Source organism: Protopterus annectens, chromosome 7.part0 (genome assembly GCF_019279795.1).
Source record: "Protopterus annectens isolate FY-2018-M chromosome 7.part0, PAN1.0, whole genome shotgun sequence".
NCBI lineage: Eukaryota > Metazoa > Chordata > Ceratodontiformes > Protopteridae > Protopterus > Protopterus annectens.
The window spans coordinates 1,040,192,523-1,040,217,310 of NC_056739.1; the positions used below are offsets into that span (position 1 = coordinate 1,040,192,523).

The window sequence follows — 24,788 nt, forward strand, 5'->3', positions numbered from 1 at the left end:
TTCTACTTTATATCTCATTTATCATTTGTGGAATTGGAAGCACCTCTTCCCATTCATCTTCTATCTTACTCCACTAATTCCTTATTCCCTGATATGCCTTTTCTAATATTTTCATAACCAGAATTACTCTCTCAGTTCCTCACATCTTCAACATTCTCCCAGTTTGTACCTGTTATCAATATCTCACTTGATTTTGCTCCCCCTACCGTAGTACAGTTTCTTTTTCCATGCCCCACTTTGTTCTACCTTTTGCTTAATTTCTTATCCTCCATTTATTTCCTTACCCCATTTGCCATATCTTTTGAAATTCCTTTTGTACTATTCTAGTCCAATGCTATACTAATTTTTCTGATGGCATTTCCAAAATTAATTTCCAATATATTCCCTCCTTTCTTTAGTTTCCTTTCTCCTTTTACTGTCATTTGTTTCCACTCTGAATTGTAGTCTATATCTACCAGTCTTAAGACATTCGTTAATATACATGCCTATGGGCTCTCAGCTTTCCTTCTGTTGTTGCTTCTGTAAATGTAACTCAAGCTTACTGTCAGAGTCCTACCTTCCCATGCAGAGCCTGTACATAATTGCTTGACTTTCTTTAAAAAATTATTCTCTGGCAGTTCAAAGAATGCCTGGCTTGGGTATATGGACTATGAAATTATGTACAACTGTAACACCTGTATTCTCTGGTCTGTCTCTAAGTTTATATTTTCCATTTTTTATCTACTCTTTTATTTTCTTATACATTCCTTCAGAGGTACTCGTCTTGTCTCTTCAACTGTCTAAGTCTCATCCCTAAGTATTTTACCTCTTTCTCAGTTATTATTTTTAGACCTTCTTCACATTTTCCTTTTTCCCTGTTATTTATTATTATAATCTCAGTTTTGTCTTGATTTGCCTTATACCCCAAGCTTTTCCCAAACTTCTGTAAAATATCTCATAGTTCTCTGCCATCTTCTCTCTGTCTTGTCAATGTAATCAAAACATCATCTGTGTATAGTGATTTTTTTCTCCTCTCCCCCCCCCCATTCTTATCCTCTTAGCCTTGTATTCCTTATTGTCTCTGCTAGGGGATCAATATAAAGTGGAAATAACTGTGGTAAAAGTGGGCATCCCTGTATTGTTCCTCTTTCTATCTCCATCCTCTCTGACAATATTCACTTTTGCATTAGTTTCTTCATGTATTCTCCCTATCATCTGTATCCATTCCTCTGGTAGCCTGCATCTTCTACTAGTTTCCAGCAAGTACTCTCAACCTTCCCTATAAAATCCTTTCTATGAATTTAATGAAATGAGGGTCTTTTCCCTTCCTTTACTGTGTGCGTATTGCAACAGTAGAGCCTGATCAGATTATCTGTTCTTCTTCTTCCTCCACTGAACCCTGATAGTATTTTCCCAGTTAGCTTCTTTATATGATCATGAAGCACTTACAGTCATGATTTAATATTGAGATTGGCCTGTGTGAGGCTCTCAGTTAAGGATCCTTCCCTTTCTTATGTATTACAGAAATTACAGCTTGCTTCTATGATTCGAAGATTACCTTTTCTTCCTGTATCCTACTGAACAAAGCAACTCATCTTTTCACCACTTCATGTTTACAAATCTTCCAGAGTTCAGTTGGTATCCCATCTCCACCTGGGGCCTTCCCATTAGTCATTTTCTCCCATGCATTCAAAACTTCCTCTGTCTTAAGTTTATCCATTATCATTTCTACTTCTTGCTCGTCAAATTTTCTCATCTCTAGCAATTCCCAACCTGTTTTCCCCTCCTCACTTATTTTTCACCCCCTCTTCTTTTTTGTATAGTTTCATGTTATATTCTGTAAAATGCTCTAAAATCTTCATTAGCTTAACTGTTTTTTCCTCTCTGATTCCATCTCCTTGTGCATATATCCCTATAACTGCTAATGCCTTGGTTGTTTTGGGCATTGCTTTGAAGTACAACCTTTCCACCACTATTCTGTTATTTCAAATCCTTTCATCTTTCCCTGTGTTATCCTTTTTTATATCCTTTTTTCCTTCCTACTTTTTCCAATCTTTTTTCCTTTTGTATTTCTATCAATTCCTCAGCGGTGGTGGTGCTGCGGTAGCGTTGTCGCCTCACAGTAAGACGCTGTCCGGTTCGATTCTCAGCTAGACCGTCTTCTGCGTGGAGACATGCGTGAATGGGCGTACCTTCGTTGAAGGTTGTGCGTCAGACCTGGCAAGCCGGTACGTAAAAATCAACTGCCAATCATTAGCAGACCGGAGTTCCACTGTGGCGACCCCTAACCGGGAAAAGCCGAAAGACACAAACATTTCTATCAATTCCTCACTTGTTCCTTCAGTTTTTCTGTTTTTTTTCATCCTGTCTCTTTCTGCTCTCTCTCTGTGTCCTTTTCATGACTTCTACTTTAATTTTACTCCACCCTTCACCTTGTTTGTTCTCCTCTAACACTTTTGTAATTCTCCTTTTCTAACAGATATAGTAGTATTCTCCATTGCCTTTCTAACTTCACTTCTGTCTCAACCTCTATTTTCAGTCTTGTCATAGCATGATCTGATAAGACAACTGGATCTGTCTTTGACCTCCTTTAGCCATGCTATATTCTCTTTAGTAATATAAGATGTCTGTCTATCCTTTGTGTCTTGTTGAGTAATATTTATAGCTATCTCCTATTACAAACTCACCCCCAGTGGAGCTGAGCTTTGCCTCAGTTGTTAAGGTGTTTACCTCATAAGCGCAGGATATAGAGTTTAATCCTCGCCTTTAGTCACTGTCTGGTTATTGACTAGGCATATAGTAGTTTGCAGACAGCATAATATTTTTTCCAGGGGGGTTGGGTTCTGACATAATGGTTAAGGTGCTTACCTAACAGATACAGGATACAGGGTTTGATTCTCACAGTTGGTCACTCTGGTTATTAGACAGGTGTTAAGTAGTCTGCAGACTAATTTGACTAATGTTTACCCATGAACCAGTCTCCCTAGTATCCAGCTATCCTACAGATTTTTATATAGTTTGGAAAAACTTCCCCTCCTTTGTTAGTTTTCTTCATCCTCCTCCTTTGTTAGTTTTCTTCATCGTCGGCCCTCTCTCTACTCCTTTCATAATTACCCTATTTTATTCTCCAGAGGTTATTGCCATCCCCTCGCCCTCCTGGAATTTCAGTATTTCCCCTAGGATACAAAATACACTTTCTGAATTTTGAATACATCACTATTTTTCCAAAATTGCCAGTATTAGAAGGGAAACAGCAAACTCTCGAGCCAAATCTGTGATGTCCGTAAAAGCTCTGTCATTTGAGAGATAAAAGCACATGCACAAATGCATTATTACAAATATGTTTCAAAATTTCATTTGATTGCATGAAAATTTGTTTCCACATATTTCCTTTTTTTCTGATAATTAAAATAAGTTTAATTCCTCGTACTGTGTGACCCTTCACGACTACGGCTAGTCATTCAAAATATCTTAAAAAGATGTGACTGGCTATTTGCCTAAATATTGTAAAGAAAGTCATATGCTTTTGCACTTGGAATCCTGGCTATTCTCACGTGTCAAACCAGGACTTCCGTGAAGTCTCAACCAATACATCTTTCCGCAAGATCATCCACAATTCACTTGCTTGTTGGAATTACAGAAAGATCCATACTTTTCCTGCCAGTTATACTACATTTTATTCTGAATAAGGGAGCCTGATCTGAGCGCCCGCACTAAAATTGGTGAGGAAATACTGGTAGACATGGCATCTAATCCGCCACCAACAGTTGAAATCTCGATATCGGAAATCGAAAGGTACGTGATAACGTAGTCTGTAACATTAGTGACTGTATAACAGCTACACAGGACAGGAAGTTTGGTACTTACTCAATGCTGCTGTTTGTTTTAGAGAACGGAGTTCTGCATCTGTTTTATGCACTGTCACTTTAACTGTCTGTGTATTATTGTGATTGAAATATAAAGTGTATAATGTATTTGCGTCAATGCTGTTGTTACTTTCAGCATACTTGTAAGATATTAGCATGTGTGAGCTGTTAAACTGAGAAAGAGAGGAGCCAATTAAAAATTTAAACGTGGCTAGAAGAGAGCTACCGTTCTGTCATGTGATTTGTGTGGTGTTCACGTGCAAGGTTGTACGTTTTGATTTTGAGCATGTTTGAATTAGTACGTGTTTGTGACTAGGATGCTAATATAATAGCGATTAGAGGTTGGTTTAAAGGAGTTGTCATTTAGTTATTCAGAGCTTTTATTAAAGGATTGATTGTTGATTTATGTTACTTCTTGACATCTTGTCTTAGTTCTGGAGCTATTATATTTGTGGAAAATAGTGACATGGTAAATTAAGCACCGTGCACGTACAATTGACATACCGTTCTCAAACCATCAAGATTTCTGCCGCGGTTATTGCTCCACAATTACTTTCTGATTTAAGGCAGGCCCCTTAATTAAAAACAAAAACAAAAAAAAAAGTTGATGACCAGAAAAAGTGCATTATTTGGCATTGCTTTCAGCAGTAGCGTTGTCGCACCATCAGCTCTGAAATAGTGTCCACCATAAGAGCTACTTGGCCAATGGGATCAGCACTTCTGTTTCAACAGCAGTGTTTCCTGTTCAGTTCAATGTGTTTCGCATTGCTCAGTATTAGTATTTAATGCTTGTAGTGATATTTGAGAGCATTATGCTCTCTGGTGACTTGAGCGCAAATTGAATTCACAAGTGTTTCTAATGTAGTTATTTAACAGGATTATAACAGTCAATTTTCAAAAACAAAATTATGGTGCTTGCTACCCCTCAATAGTAATCCATTAAGCAATAACCCACGTCTGGGTGTGGGTAATGCTGGATTTACCCACAGTTGGTGTGGTTTGGTCATGAGGACGAAGCTCGAGTGGTCAAACAAAGACAACCGTGGGTAAATCCAGCATTACCCACACCCAGAAGTGGGTTATTGCTATTATACAATGACATTATGTAAGAAAAAAATACTTACTTTTCTTAAATAATGGCATTGTATAATGCCTCTGTGTTGCCCATCCGCAGCTGTCTGGTATTCTGTGGCAGTTCTGATGTACAGCGCATGTGTATGCTTACACAGTACATTAGAGCTGTGTGTGGAATCAATGGAGAAAAGAAGATCTCCGTTGCTTTTTAAAATGTGTCTCGCTGTGTTAAAAGAGTTTAACGTAGCGAGACAGCTTTAAAAAAAGTAACGGAGAAACGAAGATCTCTGTTGCTTTTTTTTAAGCTATCTTGCTATGTTAAACCTGTTTTAACATAGCGAGATTACAGCAATGGAGCTCTTCGTTCTTCATTGCTGTCTAACACACACACACAAAAAAAGACATACTAATGGAAAAAGTCCTGGCGACCGGACCTTTTCCCATTAGTATAAGTCTGATTTACAATGGGCACGCTGACCAATCAGCGTGCACGTTTTGGAATATTAATGGAGGGGCATTGTATAATTTCAAATAATACACGCTACTACTGCCCTTTTAAATGAAAAGGTGTAACAGTACTGCATTGTGCAGCACTGAGTGGTGTGTAGACACTGTCATCTACACAACTGCGAAGAACTGGGAACATGAACCGTAAAGAATTTCAGAAAACGTAGAAATACTGATCACATGGAACCATCTATTAACAGCAGTCAAGAAAGCAGAAGCAGGAAAACCAGATGTTATAGTGATGAAGAAAGGACAAAAGCAGCACTCATTATTGAAATAGACACACCTAGTCACTACAGTATCATGTGCACTGAGACACATGAAGTTAACAAAATGCCAGCCAATGCACAAATAAACTAGAGCAATGTGGAATAACGTTACACAAATAATTCCACCTGGGTCAATAAAAAATATTTATAAGCATACTTAAATATGATACCAATACAAGTAACTCCATATGTGCTGCAGAAGGAGGAGGAAATACCAGGTCCATTATAGGTGCTGAGAAGAGCACTCTTTGCAAACATCCAAGATTGACGTAGTACTGATTTCATGAACTTTGTGTAGAGTGACCTGGGAATGGGATCCATTGCTGCTACAATATTAAAAACCCTAAACATTTAAAGACATTCAAAAGAATGAAAGGTATCTTAATACCTGTTTTGGAATACATGATGCAACTTGTTGCTACATCCTTAATAGGGCTACCCACTTCTGGAACTGGCAAAGGGGAGGGATAAATGACAAGACATTTCCTAGCTCACTTCTTTTCAGAAGGAGGGAATGGGGCACATGTCTGAAGTGCATAATCATGTGGTAGAGTGCCTAGTAGAGATCAACCACTCTACAGGAATACTGGTTTCTTGAAAGTAGGGTAGTCCTGAGGGGTTACATCACTTGTGGAAGTGAGTGACTCAGCCTCACTGACACTCATTACACATCAATCTGAATGGCTGCCTAAATAGTGGATGTTATGTGATCCTATCTCGCCTACATTCTGAATGATGGGTTCGGAGCCGATCCTATGCCAAAGAGCGAAGTCTCTTATTGGCTGAGCTTACTATATCCCAGGATGCACCACTACCAGTCCCCAGATCTCGTTTGCCGCTTCCAAGACGTGGTCTCGAGCTGGCTGGGCTGAGTAGTTTTTATTAACTAACTTTCTGTCAGTTTTTTGCTGTTTTTGCTAACAAAAGCTGTTTTAACGGCTATCGCTAACTTTGTGTACGATTTGGATTGGAAAATTGTTGTGTGTGATTGGGTTGAGTTTGTTTTCGGCCCCCCTCCATCCAGGGCCTTTCCGGACTGTCAACCTTCAATACAGGGTCTCTAGTAATACTTTAGTTAGTTTAGAGTTCCCTATACTTTTTTCAGGAAGTGTTACATTAAGCTATTACTGTAAGCTTAGCTTTATTATCAGTAAAATTTAGTTGTTTATTTTTCTGTGTAAGTGACTAGAATTGTGTAACATCATGTCTCCTCTCCGGCTCCGGCCAAAAAGAAAAGGGCTTCGGTTCCGACCAGTCCGTCGGATCCGACTGCCAAGAAACTTAGGCAGGCCTCTCCTTCGGCTCCAAAGACTTCGGAGCCGAGGTTGGAACGGTCTGCCTCGATGCCACCAGTATCGACTCCTCTGGCTTCGGAGCTGATGGCTGGGGCATCGAGAGGCGGGTCACCTTCGTCGGCTCCGCTGCTCTCGGAGCCGACAAGCAGACACTTCCTCCTCGGCAAGTCTACCTCGGCACCGATGGAATCTGCTGAGTATTCCGATACTCATCGAGTCGCCTCGGAGCCGGTCCCCTAGCCCCTTGGGGCCGTTGGAGAGGCCTTCTCGAACCCGTTCTGTCTCCTCTCGGTCTTCGAGGATGTCGGATTCTGATATAGACAGGGTGCTCCAAAGACTGTTCCAGTCCCCAGTCTTCCAAAATTTGTTTCGGTTCCGACCCAGCTGGTTTCGGAGCCGATGACCTACCCATTGCCATTCCTCCTCCGACTGCTGCAGGTGCTGTTGGAGCCGGTGGAGATCTCAGGGTCGGCTCCGACCCTTACTCCAACCGGGTCCGAGTTTGGTACGCTGGACTTCTTCGGCTGGACCCGGGGTGATGTTTGGGACCTATGCTTTCGGTTCCGAGCCTCCCCTCGGTGCTTGCTGCGGGACTTCCGTCGGCTATCACGGCTCGAGTCCGGACACTCCCAGGATTCTGGGGTCCGGCTTTCAGGGCCATGAGGAGTGCCTTGGCCAAGTCCTCTTCGCCATCTCCCGGTTTTACCAGCACCTTCCCTGGGCGTGGAGACTGGGTCTTTGGCAGTTCCCCTGTCCGTAGCCAGCGGAGCCCCGAGGCCGGAGGTTACCCCCAGTGGGGGTTCCCTCCTCCTGAGGGTTCTTCGAGTTGTCTTCAGAGGAACCCCAAGGAAGAGATCGTGCAAGAGGAAGCACGTGGACTCCCCGAGTCTATTACATCGGACACTGATATGGATGATGCAGAGGGGTCCCAAGTGCCCTCGGATGATGTCTCATTTGCAGACATCTTAGAGATCCTCAAGCAAGGCTGGATATCCAAACCCCTCTGCTGACGAGTCAGTGCTCCTCAAGGCCTTTGGGGCTCAGCCCTCCGCCTCCTGGGTGTCTCCGCGATGAGCTTCTGGATTTAGTTTGTCGGGCGTGGGAACATCCAGATACCGTGGAACCAGTCCTTCTCGTCCAAATAAATTTTATCTGCACCCCGAAGGAGTTCCTTACTAAAGGCGTGGCTGTAGATGCCATGGTGGTGGCATCTGCTACACAACAGGACGTGGCAGAGGCTTCAACGTCCATCCTTCCTCCTAATAAGGAGTCTAGGAGTATGGATAGAGCGCACCCTGACGTCAGCGGCCTTTACTTTAAGGTCTCTGAATTACTTGGCACATTTTACCAGGCTTCAGAGGGATCTGGTCAAGGAGTTGTCAGATTCCTCTCGGTAACCTACCTGAGCAGCTAGCCCAGTCGGTTAGCTCTCAGTTGGCTATCCTTACGTCAATTTCTAACTCGTCCATGAGGCTCATTTCCTATGCGGCAGGCACAGGCGTGGCTCTCGTAGACAAGCCTGGCTCCGCTTGTGTCAGTTGGAGGCCTTCAAGTCTTCCTTCGCCGACGCTCCCTTTGATGGGTCCTCATTGTTTGGACCCAAGGTGAAAGACACCCTTACCCGCTGTGAGCAAGAGGGAAAAACGTTTTCTGCCGTAGGGGCCCGTTATTCCACTCCTGGCCTTACCCCAAGGCCAAAGGAGGGAAAATGTGGTTCAAAATCTCGCAAGTTTTTCCCAACAGCAGGAAGATTCCCGTCCAGAGGCAGAGGGCGGGAAATTTTTCAGGGAGACGCCGTCCCAGAGGCGGCAGAGGGCCCCGCAATTCTGGAGACCGCGAGTCCTTTCGTGGCTCTTCAGCCTCCCACACGACATGAGGGATTGCCCGGCTGTGCTGCTCGAGCCAGTCGGGTGTCCAAGCACCTAAAAGCCTGGGAGTCAAACACTCAGGACAGATGGGTGCTTCGGAACATTGCCGGAGGTTACACCATCCCATTCAAAGACTCACCCCTCCGTCCAAGAGAATCCCGGACCCACCACCCAGTCAAAGGGAAATAGCAGCCGCAGAAGCTTTAAAGCTGCTAGAAAAGGAGTCATCCAACCGGTCCCCACAGACCAGATCGGATCAGGAAATTACTCCAGGTTCTTTTAGTGCCAAAAGACAGGGGACCTGAGACCAATATTGGATCTCAGCAGACTGAACCAATCCAAATCCAGATTCGAATGGTCACGTTACAATCCATTCTCCCGTTGTTGGAGAAGGATGTTTGGATGTGCTCCATAGACCTCAAGGACGCCTATTATCACATACCGATACATCAGGCGTCCAGAAGGTATCTGCGCTTCAGCCTGGGAGTCAGTCATTACCAATTTTGTGCTCTGCCCTTTGGTCTCACCACAGCCCCAGGGTGTTCACCAAGTGTTTGGCAGTAGTGACGGCTCACCTGAGAAGTCTTGGATTCCAAGTGTTTCCCTATCTCGACGACTGGCTCCTGACTGCCACCACCAGGCATCTACTAATGGACAACCTCAAAGCCACCATCTCCTGGGTGTTTCCCTAGGGATTACATTCAATTGGTCAAAGTCTGTCTTGCTGCCCTCTCAACGCATAAAGTTTATAGGAGCAGAGATAGACTCAAGATTGATGCGTCTTTCTTCCTGCCGAAAGGATCCGAACTTTACAGGGCCAAGTTCAAGCTCTGATCTCGAGATCCAAAGCCCCAGCCAGGATGGTCCTACAGGTTTTAGGCTCAATGTCTGCCACGGTTCTTTTAGTTCCTCTAGCAAGATTACACATGAGGATTCTTCAGTGGCTCTTGTCAACTCAATGGTCCTTTCAGGATCTTCCCCTCAATCATCACATCATGATTACGGACATATGCAAAAGGGACCTTCGCTGGTGGCTTCAGACATCCAACTTGGATCAGGAAAACCCTTTGTTCTCCCCTCCGGTGGTTACCCTGACGACAGATGCCTCCCAGATAGGGTGGGGGGGGCATTGTCTGGGCAGGCTAGTTCAGGGCTCTTGGCTTCCGAAGAAGCTCCTCTCCACATCAACGTGTTGGAGATGAGGGCTGTACTTCTATCCCTACAGGCCTTACACAAGTTTCTTCCTCAGGGCATCATCGCCATCCACACAGACAACATGTCGGTGGTTTGGTATCTGAACAAACAAGGAGGGACCAGATCGTATCCCCTTTGCAGAGAGGCCATGAGAGTGTGGGAATGGGCTGTAGCTACCAACCGCTTCTTGGTAGCGACCCACATCCCGGAAAGTCAAATGTATTGGCGGACAAATTTAGCAGGACAATTCTCTCTCCTCACGAATGGTCTCTAAACCGCACAGTAGCAGCCCAGGTTTTCAAGAGATGGGGACCTATTTGCAACTCCACAAAACACCAAGTGCGAAGGTTCTTCTCCTTGATTCCACATCAGGAAGTACCAGCCATGGATGCTCTAGCACAACCTTGGCCAACAGGGCTACTTTATGCCTTTCCTCCAATTCCACTCCTTCCCAAAGTTATTCAAAAGCTTCTCAACTAGGGTCTTCAATGATTCTGATTGCCCCATACTGGCCTCGTCAGATATGGTTTCCTTACCTGAAAAAGCATGCAGTGGACGATCCGTGGACCTTAGACCTGATCCCGGATTTGCTAATCCATCAGTCGGGACATTGGCATCAGTCCCTTCAATCTCTGAAATTGACAGCTTGGCTCCTCCACTTCCAACCTTAGTTAGAAGTCACACACTAGACCCGAAGTAGTTCACATTTTATCTTCGCCCACAAACCCACCACTAACAAATTGTACCTCAGTAAGTGGAAGAGGTTTGCTATCTGGGCTCAACTCAAGGGCTTAGACCCTATCACTGCTCCTGTCCCAGAGGTTTTGAAATTCTTAACATCCCTGTTTAATCAGGGATCTTCTGTCTCAACTATTAAAGTTCAACTAGCTGCTATCTCTAAATTCCATGAATCCACGGATCCTCCTTTGATGAGCAACAGACTATGCAAAACGTTCATTAAAGGTGCGAGTCTGTTAAGACCACCAGTTTTTCATCCTGCACCTCCGTGGGATCTTGATTTGGTGCTTGCATTAACATCTCCCCTTTTGAACCGGCTGCTACATGCGAATTAAAATATCTGTCTTGGAAAACGGCATTCTTAGTGGCTATTACTTCTGCAAGAAGAGTCTCAGAGCTTCAAGCCCTGTCTATTAAACCACCGTACTTGATTTTCCACAAGGATAGAGTATCACTTAGGCCTAATCCATCCTTTGTCCCAAAGGTCTGCTCTAGTTTCTGTCTTCAACAATCTCTAGAACTACCAGTTTTCTTTCCAAAATTCTCTAATGAAGCAGAATACACTCTCCATAAATTGGATGTTCACAGGCAATTACGCTTCTATTTAGACAGGACTCAGCAACTTCGTAAGTCAGACCAGTTGTTTGTGTCCTTCTCAGATAATAAATTGGGCCAAACCATCACAAAAGCTACAATCTCAAAATGGATCAGAGATTGCATAACTCAGGCCTATTCTTCCTTGAATAAACATCTTACATCATCTATCAAAGCTCATTCTACCAGAGCTATGGCTACTTCTATAGCCTTTCATTCCAAGCTCGCTATTTCGGAAATTTGTGCTGCGGCTACTTGGTCCAACCCGCACACTTTCATTTCCCACTACAAATTGGATGTGGCATCTAAAGGACGAGCATCATTTGGTTCCACGGTACTCAGGAGTGTTTTCCAGTGAGCCACCCAGGATTCAGGTGCTAGGACGCTGTCCCATCATTCAGAATGTAGGCGAGATAGGATCACATAACATCTTTTAGTTATGTACTCACCATAACTTCAGATGTTTGGGATCCATCTCGCCTACATTCCTGATACCCACCCTCCTTCCCCCTGCCTTGCAGATCAGAAGAGATTGAACGGTTTTGAGTTCAACTGTTTTTATCTTGTTTCATCTGACGATGTTATATAAGCAGGGTATGCGTGTGTGCATGTATGCGGACAAACTAGATCTGGGGACTGGTAGTGGTGCATCCTGGGATATAGTAAGCTCAGCCAATAAGAGACTTCGCTCTTTGGCATAAGTCGGAGCCGAGGATCGGCTCCGAACCCATCATTCAGAATGTAGGCGAGATGGATCCCAAACATCTGAAGTTATGGTGAGTACATAACTAAAAGTTCTTCTCTATTAGATGTCACCACAGTGAAATAAGGAGTGAATGGGCCACTTGGCTGAAAAGGGGACTGATGGTCAGCATCTAGTGGGGAAAAAGTGACAATATATATATAACTGACTTGCAGCAGTAGCTTTATGAATGCTTGTCTAACTTTATTTATTTATTTTTCTTATTTCTGTATTTGTTAAATGGGAAAATCCCACTTGCCAGTTTGCACTTTATTAGCAGAGGCCTGGAGAGAAAACATTCAAGAAATTACAATTGCAATAAACAACATAGTACTGTATGTCAGAGGTAAAAGTACATAAAAAAAACATAATTTTCAAAGCATACTTACCTTTTTACAAATTACTATGTTGCGTTTTAAGTTCTCAGGACATAAAAGATAAACAGCATGTAAAAAGTTCAAAGTAGAGACCAATATATGCAGTGCTTACCTCCAAATTATATGCACATACAAGTAACTGCACAGATTCATCTGTCTCCCTCAGAAGTAAATACAATGCCAAATTTAAAAATAAATCCCTATGGTCGAGCCCCAATATAAACAGGCTGTATAATAAAAGGAAAACTCATTGCATGCAAAAAAAAATTTACCCTGAAGATGCCAGTAACACTGTTGCTAAACTTAACAAGGAGCTCTGGACCCTGATCATGTCAACCAAAGTCAGACATGAGGTAAAAATATGCCCGCAGGTGAAGGATAACCACAAAGCCTTCTGTAACTGTGCTAGAAATATCAGAAACAATCCCCAGCACTGCACGGAGATAACTGCATGGAGATAATAGTAAAAGATAGCACATACTTGAACCGAGAGGACATAGCCTATATACCAGCAGACAAGTTTAGTGCAAACTTCACCCCCCCGCTGTATTCCCAGATCACATACCTGCATCTACACCCACCTAATCTCATGAGTACAAGTCATCAAGGCTTATCCAAGGCCAAGAATACTACTTCTATGGGACTGGATAACATACTGTGCTGCCTACTGGTCAGCCTGAAACATGACTTGTCAGACAACTTAGACGGGTTATTCAGTATCAGCCTCCAAACAGGCTGTGTGGTAGATGAATGGATGCCAGTAACAGTCATCCCTTATTCCAGAGGTGGGATGTCAGTGGATCCTGGTAATTATACACCCATAGGCCTGTCTAGCCTCATCTGTAAGGCTTTGGAAAGGATCACTAAGGAATTAATAAAGAAAGACACAGATAACCTGAAATCTCTCTAAATTCATCAAGGGCAGACCCTGCCTACTTAGCCTTGTCGATTTTATCGAGAACATTTAAATATTTCGTACAGTAGAATAGACGGAGTTCTTTCTGACCTTTTAATGGAAGGGTTAATAGACATCAGTACCTACAACTATCTTAAAGTTAAGAAACCTAAGATCCCCACAATCTTTGGGATACCCAAAACTCATAAAAATGAAACTGACCCTCCACTGAGACCGATTGTCTCAGCTGTGGGGTCCAAAATGCTACCTTTAGCCAAATTGATAGATTCTAAGTTAAAAAAATATTTGGTTAAAAAAGAAAAATATTTTAAAAGATTCCTGGGATCTACTTGAGAATATACATAACGGTTTGTTCAACAAAGATTTAACATTCATTACAATTGACGTCATTGACCTCTTCACATGCATTCCCCACTCTGAAGGAATGCAGATGTTAGAAGAAATTGTATTTGAGGAAACAGTATTGTCACAGGCAGATAGGTTGGTGTGCTTTAACCTGATGGAATTAGTTTTAAAATACAATTTCATTTATTTCAAAGGAGAATTGTACCAACAGGTTAGAGGGGTGGCGATGGGAGCTGCATGCGCTCCCACATACGCTAATTTAATTTTAGCTAAATGGGAAGAAAAATATGTTCTGGACTCCATTTATAAAGATTGTTGGAGCCTCTACAAAAGGTTCCTGGATGACATCTGCATTTTTTGGGTGGACAATAAGAATAGAATTCAGGAATTTGTTGATTTTTATACATATCACCACCCCATTTCTCAAATTCACCTTCAACGTTTCTGACGAAAAACTACAATACTTAGATATAGAAACATATAGAGAAAGTAACAGGTTCAATTCAAAGGTGCATAGAAAAAACACCTTTACTAACTCATATTTGCACTGTAACAGTGCTCATCCTTCTCATTACAAGAGAAATGTAGTAAAATGGCAGTATGTAAGGGCAAGTCGTATGACCTCTGACACCAAGGACTTTGTGAATGAGTGCAATTTTCTCAAGGGATTGTTTTCAGCAAGGGGCTATCCAAAAGAGTTCCTTGAAGAAATTACAAAACAAGTACAGGAAGGTAGAAATGACAAATATAAACATATCCTTGGTCAGCCCTTAGTTGAGAACCATAGTACTGACTCCTCACAGCAGAACCAATTTAGTAAAGCAGTGGTGCTAAAATATAATGCTAGCAGTGGATTAGTAAGGAGAATTATCAGTGACGAGTGGGAGAAATTCAAAAATCTCACTGATTTGGAACAAATAACCAAAACACAGCTGACATTTGTATATAAAAACTCACAAAGTTGAAAAATGCCTTCGAAAATGACAAAAAAGAGGCAAATGGTAGGAAGAAAGTTGGTACCTACAAATGTGGGCGATGTTCACAATGTAGGTTTATAATGAATAAGGAAGAAGTCATTTTAAGCAGTAGAAATGTGGTTTTAAGTGGTAAAGGATATTTTAACTGTGACTCAAATGGCCTTATTTATTTAGCTCTGTGTGAGGTATGTCATTCTTTTTACGTGGGCAAAACTGAACGTAAGCTAAAAAGGAGGATATATGAACATCTATATGATATGCAAAACAGGAAGGAAACAAATGCCCTTTTTAAACATTCTTTAATATGTGCCAATGCTAATTATTCCTTCTTTGTGTTGGAAGGGGTCAAAAAAGATGTTAGAGGGGGACAATGTGAAGAGAAAATAGAATACAAAGAGCTCAGGTGACAAATAGCACTTCAAGCTACATCCCCTCCAGGTTTAAATGAGAATGTCTCTCTTGTACCCCTGTTGAAACTAAGGGCAGCTAAATTATAGGATTATATAACAAGGTACTAGCTGCTCATATGCGTTTGATGCTTTTCCTTTTCTTTTACATTTTAATGCAATTTTAACTTTAACCACTAGAGTGTGCTAAAGTATACTTTTATTAAGTTATCCAAGATATTTAAGCATTTTATGGTTTTATAAATTCATGTGGTGTATTTTTTAAGTTTGTAAAATGTATATCATGTTTTTTAATATTTATGAACATTTTATACAAAGTTTTATGGTTAGTAGTGTTTTTTTCTGCAAACAAGGTTTTAACATGAATATTCATGAGGACTAATGATGTTTTAAAGTGGATGGTTTTTATTGGATAATTAACCTCCTAGAGGATTATAAAAGGCATTAATTGTTCTCTGACCCACATCTGATGAAGAGATTCAAATGAAAACGCTGGTTTTAATGTGTGCATTTATGTTCTTTTGTGCTTAAATTAAAGTGGGATTTTAAAAGAATTCTGGCTGATTCTTGGTCCTGCGGTGCCTTGGATTGTCTTACTAGTTTCTTTTGGTACCTGGTGGCTGTTTTTTCGAATTTTCATCGAGAACATGTACTGAATTAATGGATGAGGGCAAATCAATATACACAGCATACCCAGACATTGCAAAGACATTTAACACATCCAACACTCTGGTAGAGTAGATGAACTCTCCCAGCTAAATGTAAGTCTACATGTAACACACTGGATAGTAAATTGGCTCACAGGTACAGCACAAGCTCTACTTCCTCCAAACAACCTGTCACAAGTGGTGTACTCCAGGGTTCAGTCCTTGGGCCAGTCCTCTTTGGCATTTATTTCTCAGAGGCCATAGCAAATGTTAAAGGAGTATGGTTGAACAAGTTTGCAAATGACTGAAACTTGGTACCTTCATAAACTCCCCAGAGGACACCAAAATCCTCCAAGAGGGTCTTTCCCAAACTAATAGCAGGTGTTAAAACTATGGAGTAAAACTAAATGCCAAGAAATGTATAATTCCTTAAAAAGTATAACACTTGTAGTTATCACATTGACAGCACACCCTGAAATTTGATCGCATAGTCAGGGATCTGTGAACCTATGTTGATAATTAACTATCCTTTGATTACTACGTATTCACTATTGAACGGAAGTCCTATTTCATTGCACAGCTTATATCTAAAGATCTGGCATCCAACAGTATAATCCACTGTACTCAGCTCTCATCAACCTAAGCATTGAATATAATGCCCCATTCACTTATCACATATGGAGCAACCACAAAGCTTTCTCACTAAAAGAAAAGCCAAGGGCCTAAAATCATAAAACTACACAGATCATCTCCTGTACTAAAGCTGGAATTTGAATTGGTTTCTGCTGAACAGCTCTGGGATTCTTCTCAGCCAGAGTTTTCTCTTCTTTTATTGTTGATTTTCTATCAGTTCCTCCAAATGTATTCTTTGATGGCACCCAGGCAGTGTAATTATTAGCCAATGACTTAATGTCACCTAAACTGACAGGTTTTCTGGGCCTTTTTTACAGTTTCTTTTTCACAGTGGAATAGCTCAAATCATTCTGTTGATCAGAGTGAAGCCATCTTGGAAGTTTGTTACTGAATTTGTTTGATACATATCATATCACAGTATATATCTGCCAGAAGAAAGACATTATTTTCACTTATGACATTCTGGTGAGCAACTTGGAGTGGTGTTATTAGTAATGCTGCTGTGTCTAAACCTCTTTATGCCTACCAGCCTGTCATAGTCTTCAAGGATTCTCTTGTCCATATGTAGCCTTGTTTGGATGTTTGTTAGGGCCATTTTATGCTTGCTGGTGATCAAGCCCCCTCTTGATTAGACAGAACACTCTTAATTAAAATATGAGATTTCATTCAGCCCCAATGTAGTGTTCACTTAGGAAACTAAGATAGAAATGCCTCCAAGGCAAGTAGGAAGATCATTCTGTAGGGTGGCAAAGATACTTTTGGTGAAAGAAAATGTTTTGTTTAGGGCATAGTTTTCCTTTAAAAAGGAAGCACCCCTTGGATGTGGCATATTTGCCTGTCACCTACTTTATTCAAATACAAATGACAAACCTGCACAAAATATGGACAAAAAACATTTACTTACTTTACTGACCAAACTGTATTCAGGCATTTACACTTTCGGTTCATAACCTCATATTGTTTTCCCTGTTCATCTTTATATTTAATAATTTCCAAATATACAGTGAGGAAATCATGACCATCTTTCAGATGCTGCATCCAGCTACCTAAAATGATGTTTTTCAAATGAGCATGCTTCTCAAAACATTTTACATAGCTATGCATTGGGCTTAGTTAAGGCAGAACAGAGCTATATTTTCACTTAAGACCTGCTCTTTCTGAAGGTAAAAAATGTATACCCTGCACTTTTTTTAAAACCCTGGCTGGTGTTAGCTTAGCTCTGACAATGGGCTATGTTCTTGCAAGTTTCAGCGGTCCCTTTAGTTTTTGCTGGAAAATTTAGATATATTAATAGGAAGGAAAGATGAAAGAAAATATGTAGTTGAGGTTGTTGTTTCTGAGAATAAGCTGTATTTTCTGTGGTGCTTCATAAAAGAACGTAGCAAATTCAGCAAGGAACAGAAAGAAACCAAAGGAGCTTATTTAAGGGCATGGAAACGAAGACATGTCTACCAACTTCATGCCCTTCTTCACAGACAGAAAGCAGGTGTCAGGAAGCGTAGTACCAGATGCAGCTATAGGTCATCATGGAGAGGTAAGAGGAAGCCTGCATTTGTGAGAGTGGGAGATGGGATAATGTAATGGTGGACTGTAAAGAACATACTTGTTTTAAGGACTCAGAACAACTTTAGGGTTAAATCAGTTGCTTTACATCAGATAATATAGTTTAGTCACACTGAATTTTGAATGGATACAGGTTTTTAAGAGTTTTTTAATTATTTTTGATGGCCATGCTACACTTTATGCAACAATGATACTACGCAGTGTATGATCACAGCTGCTCAAGTTGTGGTCTGCCAGAAATAAACAAATTAAGAACTAGGCAAGAATGGATATATATTGTGTTTAAGATATGTGAAGGTATGGTGTATGAGACATAAAATATCTTATACTATAGAAATAGCAAACTGGGTTCATAACAAGTGGCTTTGCTGCATATCTGTAAAGTCATTCCCTAAACTAGCAGTACAAGATATTTAATGTGTCACACAAAGTAGACCCCAGGTACTCTATTTATCTACATTGTCAGGTTTTTTAAGTTAGACTTTTTTATGCCTAGTGGCTCTCATTCCACTGCCTATTTGACCTGTTCATTCCTCTCCCAGGGGTGAGAGCCAGGCACTTCCTGCCCAGGCAGGAGCCCATCGGTCCATTCGTTCCCTGGGTGGATGTTCTAGTCAGCTCATTTGCTCCCCATGGAGAGGCAAGAGTTTGATGATAGGGAGTGGGAGTTGAAAGACTCCCCTCCCTTCTCACAAGGAGCTCATAGTCCCTGAGCAAGTCACTATAGCTCAGTGCTGCCATCCTTGAGGAAAATGCATCCCTTCACCTGCATACTCAGACAGGACCGTTGAAATTTCTTGCTGTGTATGCTTGAACTCTGTGATTGTTGCACCTTCTACCTCCTCTAGGTACAAAGCCATTTACTTTCCCCAAAGGTGGGCGAACTGACAATGGACACTGGCACTCTCCTCATCCTGCTCCCTCCATCACAAATGCAACTAGTCAACAGTAATTGGTTTGGGTTGCACTCAGGGCTTCATCCCTCTGTGCCACAGGAGTGAGTGTTTCCCATTAACCTTCATGTGCTGAATTAATTGTCTAAGATTCTACCAAATAAGGCATTAGATGGTTCTATGCATGGACAGCCCATAAATGTTTTTCTCCTGTAGTTGCTGCAGTAAGTTATAGTGTTGCTGTTTTGAAGTGACAGCTTATTTTTGTGATACAATTTAGTAGTTTAATGAAGTTTATGTTAGGATTTGATAGTTTTAGCATTTAATTATTTTTAGTCAATTTAGATAGTTAGAATTGAGTCTGTTTTACATGTGGCAGTTTTTCTGACTGGCTACTTGTGATTTATGTTTTCTTTACATTTTGTTGTATTGTAAGTTTTTATTTAGGTGGGCAGTGTTGTTTGGTTGTTGTATGTGTGGATTTTATGTTTCCAGTGTAGAAAAATTACATTTTTTACATTGTAGTGAATGGGAAATCTGGTAGCAGTGTTGTATACAGTTAAGGGTAATTTGAATTAAAGATGTTATTTTAGTGGGGTAGGGTGCTTCTAGATGATGTTGCTCTGCCTTTTCTTTGGATAAGCAGTATGGTAAGTTGCATCTTTTACATTGTAATGAATGGGAAACATGATCCTGATTTGTTTATTTATTTATGCTTTATTTTATTTGGCACTCCTTAGTAAAATAAAGATACTGACATGCAGCATGGAAAGAAATGTCTTTTTTTATGAACGGGATAGAGGAGTGCACAAAATACAGTGGTGTATTGTACGTTCTGGTGCCAAAGGTTTTCTCAATCTATGTGATACATTGAACAGCAACACAGCCCAGCAGGGACCTGCTATTTAATGAGGTATGATTTGCGTACCTTAATAAATAGCCATTTTCTGCTGATCTGTGTTCCTTCATCATCATCTCTAAATGTGATTCCAAAAGGACTTATTGTTACTAGGCATGGCAGTGGAGATAGGTGCATCACTATAGTATGCTAAGGAGGAGATTTGGAGTGGGAGATCCTAGTGACTGGTACTTGGCAGCATCACTTTGTGGGGGTGAAGAAAGGTTTGGTTATCATAGCACCACAGGGAACTCCATTACTGGTAGGGCTTATCCTACTGTGCAAAGGAGTTTTTGTTAAAGTGAGCATTGATGTGCTCCTCAGCTATACTGGCAGAGCAACACATGAGCAGGGAAGGATAATGAGTATAGTCACAAGCACTACACCTTATACAGGTACATGGTGCGAGTCTCATGTGTTACCCCTTCTGACCAGCCCGTATATATTTTGTGTAGTGTTTTATATTATAAATTGCATATGATCTTGTGAGCGATCATTTGCATGTGTATTCATCCAGAGAGTATTGGGGCTATAGAGTGAGCAAGAATGCAGACACAGTCTTACAGCATTGCATAACAGGTAGATATGCTGTTATACTATGTGCCAACACTACTCCTTGGAACACAAGGGTTTGAATAACACCCATTAACATTTATATCTGTTCTTCTCCTGCTTTCTTAACTGAGTGAATGCCTGAGGTCTGAGAGCCATGTTTTTCACCTGGAATAAGGAAAAGTCTGCTAGAGATGAAAGGTCAGAGAAAGGTAGGGAAATTACGGAGGGACCCAAGCATTGTCTAGAAGTAAGTCCTCCACAAGTCCTGTAGAAATGTGTGTGTCTCTGGTGACTGGTCTCTTATTTTTGGCAGCCATTGTTAGAGTACCCTTCAAATAGTCAACAGCCTTAGTGCTTCATTCCTGAAAACAAAAAGTAACATCTTCATCTGTACCTTACTTGTACCCTGCTAGAATAATTTCAACTACAGAAGTTCCAGACCAGAAATGTTGCTCAATCACAACAAAAACAAGATTTCAGAAATAACGTTTCTTCCACTACATTTTATAGGCTGCAGTTTTGACTATAAGTGTATCGACCATGGAATGCTTCAGTATCATGCAGGAAACGGCTAAGGTGTCAGCAGGAACTAGTGTTGTTTTCCTCACCAATTTGTATTTCGTATGGAATATGAGAATCTTTTGCCAATTCCTATGAACATGATGCATAGGAAAAGAAAGAGAAAAAGTAAGCCCATTTTCCACGTAGGCTGAGGATAGTGGTAAGAATTTTATTTGGGATAGTTTGACTTTACTTAGATTTTACCCTGTTACATTCTTCTCCTAACCATTTTTCTTTTAATCTTTTGACTCTTAAAAATTAGAAGGAAATGCATAAATACTGAATGTAACAAAGAAAGAGTATATAGGCCATCTACATTTACACCACTAGGGGAAAAAAATTATGGTTACCCTTGGTGTATGATTTTTTCCATCTTAAGACACTTTCTTTAATTCACAGTCTTTTATCTACTTGCCTTCCTTTAAACAGAGATCATGGTGAAAGACATGAGGGTTACAGTTAATGTGGATATATGATTTTTCCATCATTAAAGCAGTTTCTTTTATTAATTCATCGTCTCTCGCCTACATGCCTTCTTTAAAATTGAGATCCTAATGAAAGATATGTTTATTAATATGCATGTGATCATATTTCTACTTGCACTGTGTGAGATTGGTATGTGATCATTCAGAAACTACTTTGACAATCACACCCAGTAAAACAGTACGGTAACATTGATTCCAATGTTGCAGATCAAAAAGTTTTTTTTTCCCCAGGAGCAAGCCCCCACTTCTTAGAACTTGTATCACATATGCACATATACAAACTCCACAGTCATACAAGTTTGGGGAAGGAAAAAACTGCAGCAAAACAACCCACAGTGGTCTGAAGCAGTCACTAGCTTCACTGTAAGATGAGCAAGCAAGTAAATTCTGGGGAATCACTATGTGAGGGAATGCTGGACAGCCCTTGTTTTCAGTACAAGTCCTGCTTGGAGTTTGTGCTGTTCTTGTCAAAAGGGTTATTGACTTTATTTCACATTGCTGTCCAGTCCCTGCTCAGAAAATTATTATGATCTGGGCCCATCAGATAATACAGATGCCATCGGTACGCACTAGTAGTCCTAGATGGGTAAAATCATTTTATAATTCTGATTGTGTGACTTTGTGGAGGAAGATTCTTTTCATGATCTTTAAAACACTGATAAGAACTTTGCTAGGAGTTATAATTTTTAAACTTTTGAAATTACCTAATTCATGGTTTTTATGAATGGTTGTACGAGTTTGGTTTATACTGTTGCCCTTTTTTAACATTTTTATCTATTGCTGCTTGCTTGCCATCAGCTCTTCTGCATTTAGTCTGCCTATTCATTCCGTTGTGGGGTGTGAGGTGCTCACAGGAGGCCATCTTCCAGGCAGTCACCAAGCTTTTTTTTATTTTAACCCAATTCCTTCCCCAGTGATTGATGTGCTCTCTTTCAGATGTGAGGGCCTGCAAAGTCTCCCTCTGTGGCCATGTCCATTTCTGATCATACCCCCCACCCCAGGAAGGCTGCCATTTGAATTTAGTTTGGCAGAACCAAGCACAAAGTCCTGGTTCATCTGCTGTGTGCGTTTTCTATGGTAGGTGCCAGCACTGCATTGAGCCAGGCTGCCCCCCCCCCCCGAAGAAGTGAGCCGATGATGGACATTCACCTAACCTTCCCCTGACCATCTTCTGCAGTGCTCAGGCAACTCTTTGATCTTGGGCTGTCTGGGTCATAGTCAGGGCTTCATCCAGCTATCCCACATAATCTTTGAGTAATAAAATAATGGCACACCCAGGCAATCTGTGACTTCATATTCATACCAATCTTTGTAAATCAGAGATTAGAGCAATGAACTGTGAAAGCATTGTGTATTCTGCTACTGATCTGAATTTCATTCTGCTCATCTCAAGATATAAATTATGTAATTGTTTGCAGATCATTTAATTTCTTTATTGTTGATGAGTTATTGATTTCAGTCTTGAAAAAATGGGCCATGGTACCTGACAGCAGTTAAGTGACTAAAACTAAAGTACATAAAATGGCATGCATGCATACATAGCTTTCTTTTCTTACATTATTATATATCCTAAGCACTTTTTTGATGTATTTCTAGGTTCCAGAAACTGAAGGAAGTATTTATATCAAAGTATTTATCTCCTCCTGACTTTTTTGTTCGTGCACCTGGACGAGTCAACTTGATTGGTAAATTATACGTCTAAAATTTGTATATATGTAATATAACCAATCCATTTCCACTTGGTAAGAAATATAAGATTGTGATATTAATTATGGCAGGAAAATGCATAAAGTGTCATAGCGGTATGAAACCAGTTTGTGAATTTTAAACTTGAAAGTATGATGATGGAAAACGCATATATCTAAACCAGCTATTTTCTTCAAGTGCTTTTAAGATGACTACATTGTGACCTTGCAAATTGCCCTGTGTAATGATCACATAGTTGTATGCAGTCAGATTTAAAAAGAATATTAGTTTGCTAAGTGTAGTAAATGAAAAATTAACATCATTTTATATGCACATACAGCAACCTAGCAAACATTTGCACACTGGTTATAGTGGCTATATTTTGCTTCAGATATCACGGATGAAATCATGGAATTGCTAGGAAAAGTAATGAAGAAAATAAATTAATGGATACGTTTAATCACAGTTGTCCCACTCGAGTAAGTCCCATTTCTTGATTAACCATTGTTTGTATTCTGCTAACTTGCATCCATTAATTTGTCATTCTCTTCTTTGTGTGATCCTTCCCTGAAAGTAAAATGTCCTTCAGCTCTTAAGACGTTACCTTGTAGTGCACCATTCCACAACCAGATTGCTGTACATACAGACCTCTGCTTATAGGTCTTTTGTTGTACGTCTGCACTGTACAGTAGAGATTAATTGTATAATACCACATTGTGATTAATAGCACAGCTTAGAATTGTTGATCCTTTCCCCAATCCCCTCATTCTTTTCAAATCACTTTTGTTTGAGCTGACCTTGCTAATACCTACTATTTGACATTTTTTTTTTACAGGGCTTATTATTCATCTGTGAAAATATTGATGTTAGGTAGTCCGATCTCACCTTCATTTTTACATATGGGTTCGGAGCCGATCCTCTGCTCCGACTCTGCCGATTTACGAGCTGGAAGACTTCTGGTTGGCTTGTGGCTAAGCAGGTATCCCATGGTGCACCAGTACAATACCCAGATCTCGTTTGCCACGTCGACGAGTTTGGTTGTGCTTCTCTTGGCTCTGGCTAAGTTTTTCAAAATTCTTCATATTGTATCGTGTTTAATACTTTATTATTGTATATTTAGTATTACCCGCGGTAGTGGTGCTGCGGTAGCGTTGTCGCCTCACAGCAAGATGTTGTCCCATTCGATTCTCAGCTAGAGCGTCTTCTGTGTAGAGGCATGCGTGAATGGGCATGCCTTCGTTGAAGGTTGTGCGTCAGGGTTGGTAACTCGGCACGTAAAAATCCACTACCAAAACATTAGCGGACTGGAGTTTCGCTGTGGTGACCCCTAACCGGGATAAGCCGAAAGACGCAACAACATTGTATATTTAGTATTGCTAATATATCAGGCAGTTGCTTTGCTTGCAACTTAATTTTCTAGTTGTTTATTGGTATCCGGTGTGCCATTTAGTCTTAGGCACTGTTGCCCATTTTTTAATTATTAGGTAGAGTTTTTGGCGGTTTTCCGCTCTTAGTCAACTGGGGCTCCTGTTGTCTTGTCTGTTGTTATTCTGACCTTTTTTGGTCACCGTTAGCAGTTGGTTTCTGCTATTTTGACATTGTTTGTTTTTGGCGGGGATCCGCTTGTGAAGTTACTAGGATTGCAAGTTTTTACCTGTTTTTTCTTAAGAATAGAAAGTTATTGTCATTTACAGTTTCTCTTGTGTACATGGGCTTTCC

General features: G+C 40.8%; 1 protein-coding gene across 1 annotated transcript in view; it reads left to right on the forward strand.

Annotated features, from left to right (window-relative positions):
- The first annotated feature begins 3,529 nt into the window (after positions 1-3,529).
- Positions 3,530-24,788, forward strand: part of GALK2 (galactokinase 2) — a 612,555-nt gene continuing 591,296 nt past the window's right edge. Inside the window, exons 1-2 of the mRNA XM_044076364.1 lie at positions 3,530-3,774; positions 22,980-23,068. Coding sequence (XP_043932299.1) covers positions 3,722-3,774; positions 22,980-23,068 — 142 coding nt within the window. The 5' untranslated portion in view covers positions 3,530-3,721. The remainder of the gene's footprint in view (positions 3,775-22,979; positions 23,069-24,788) is intronic.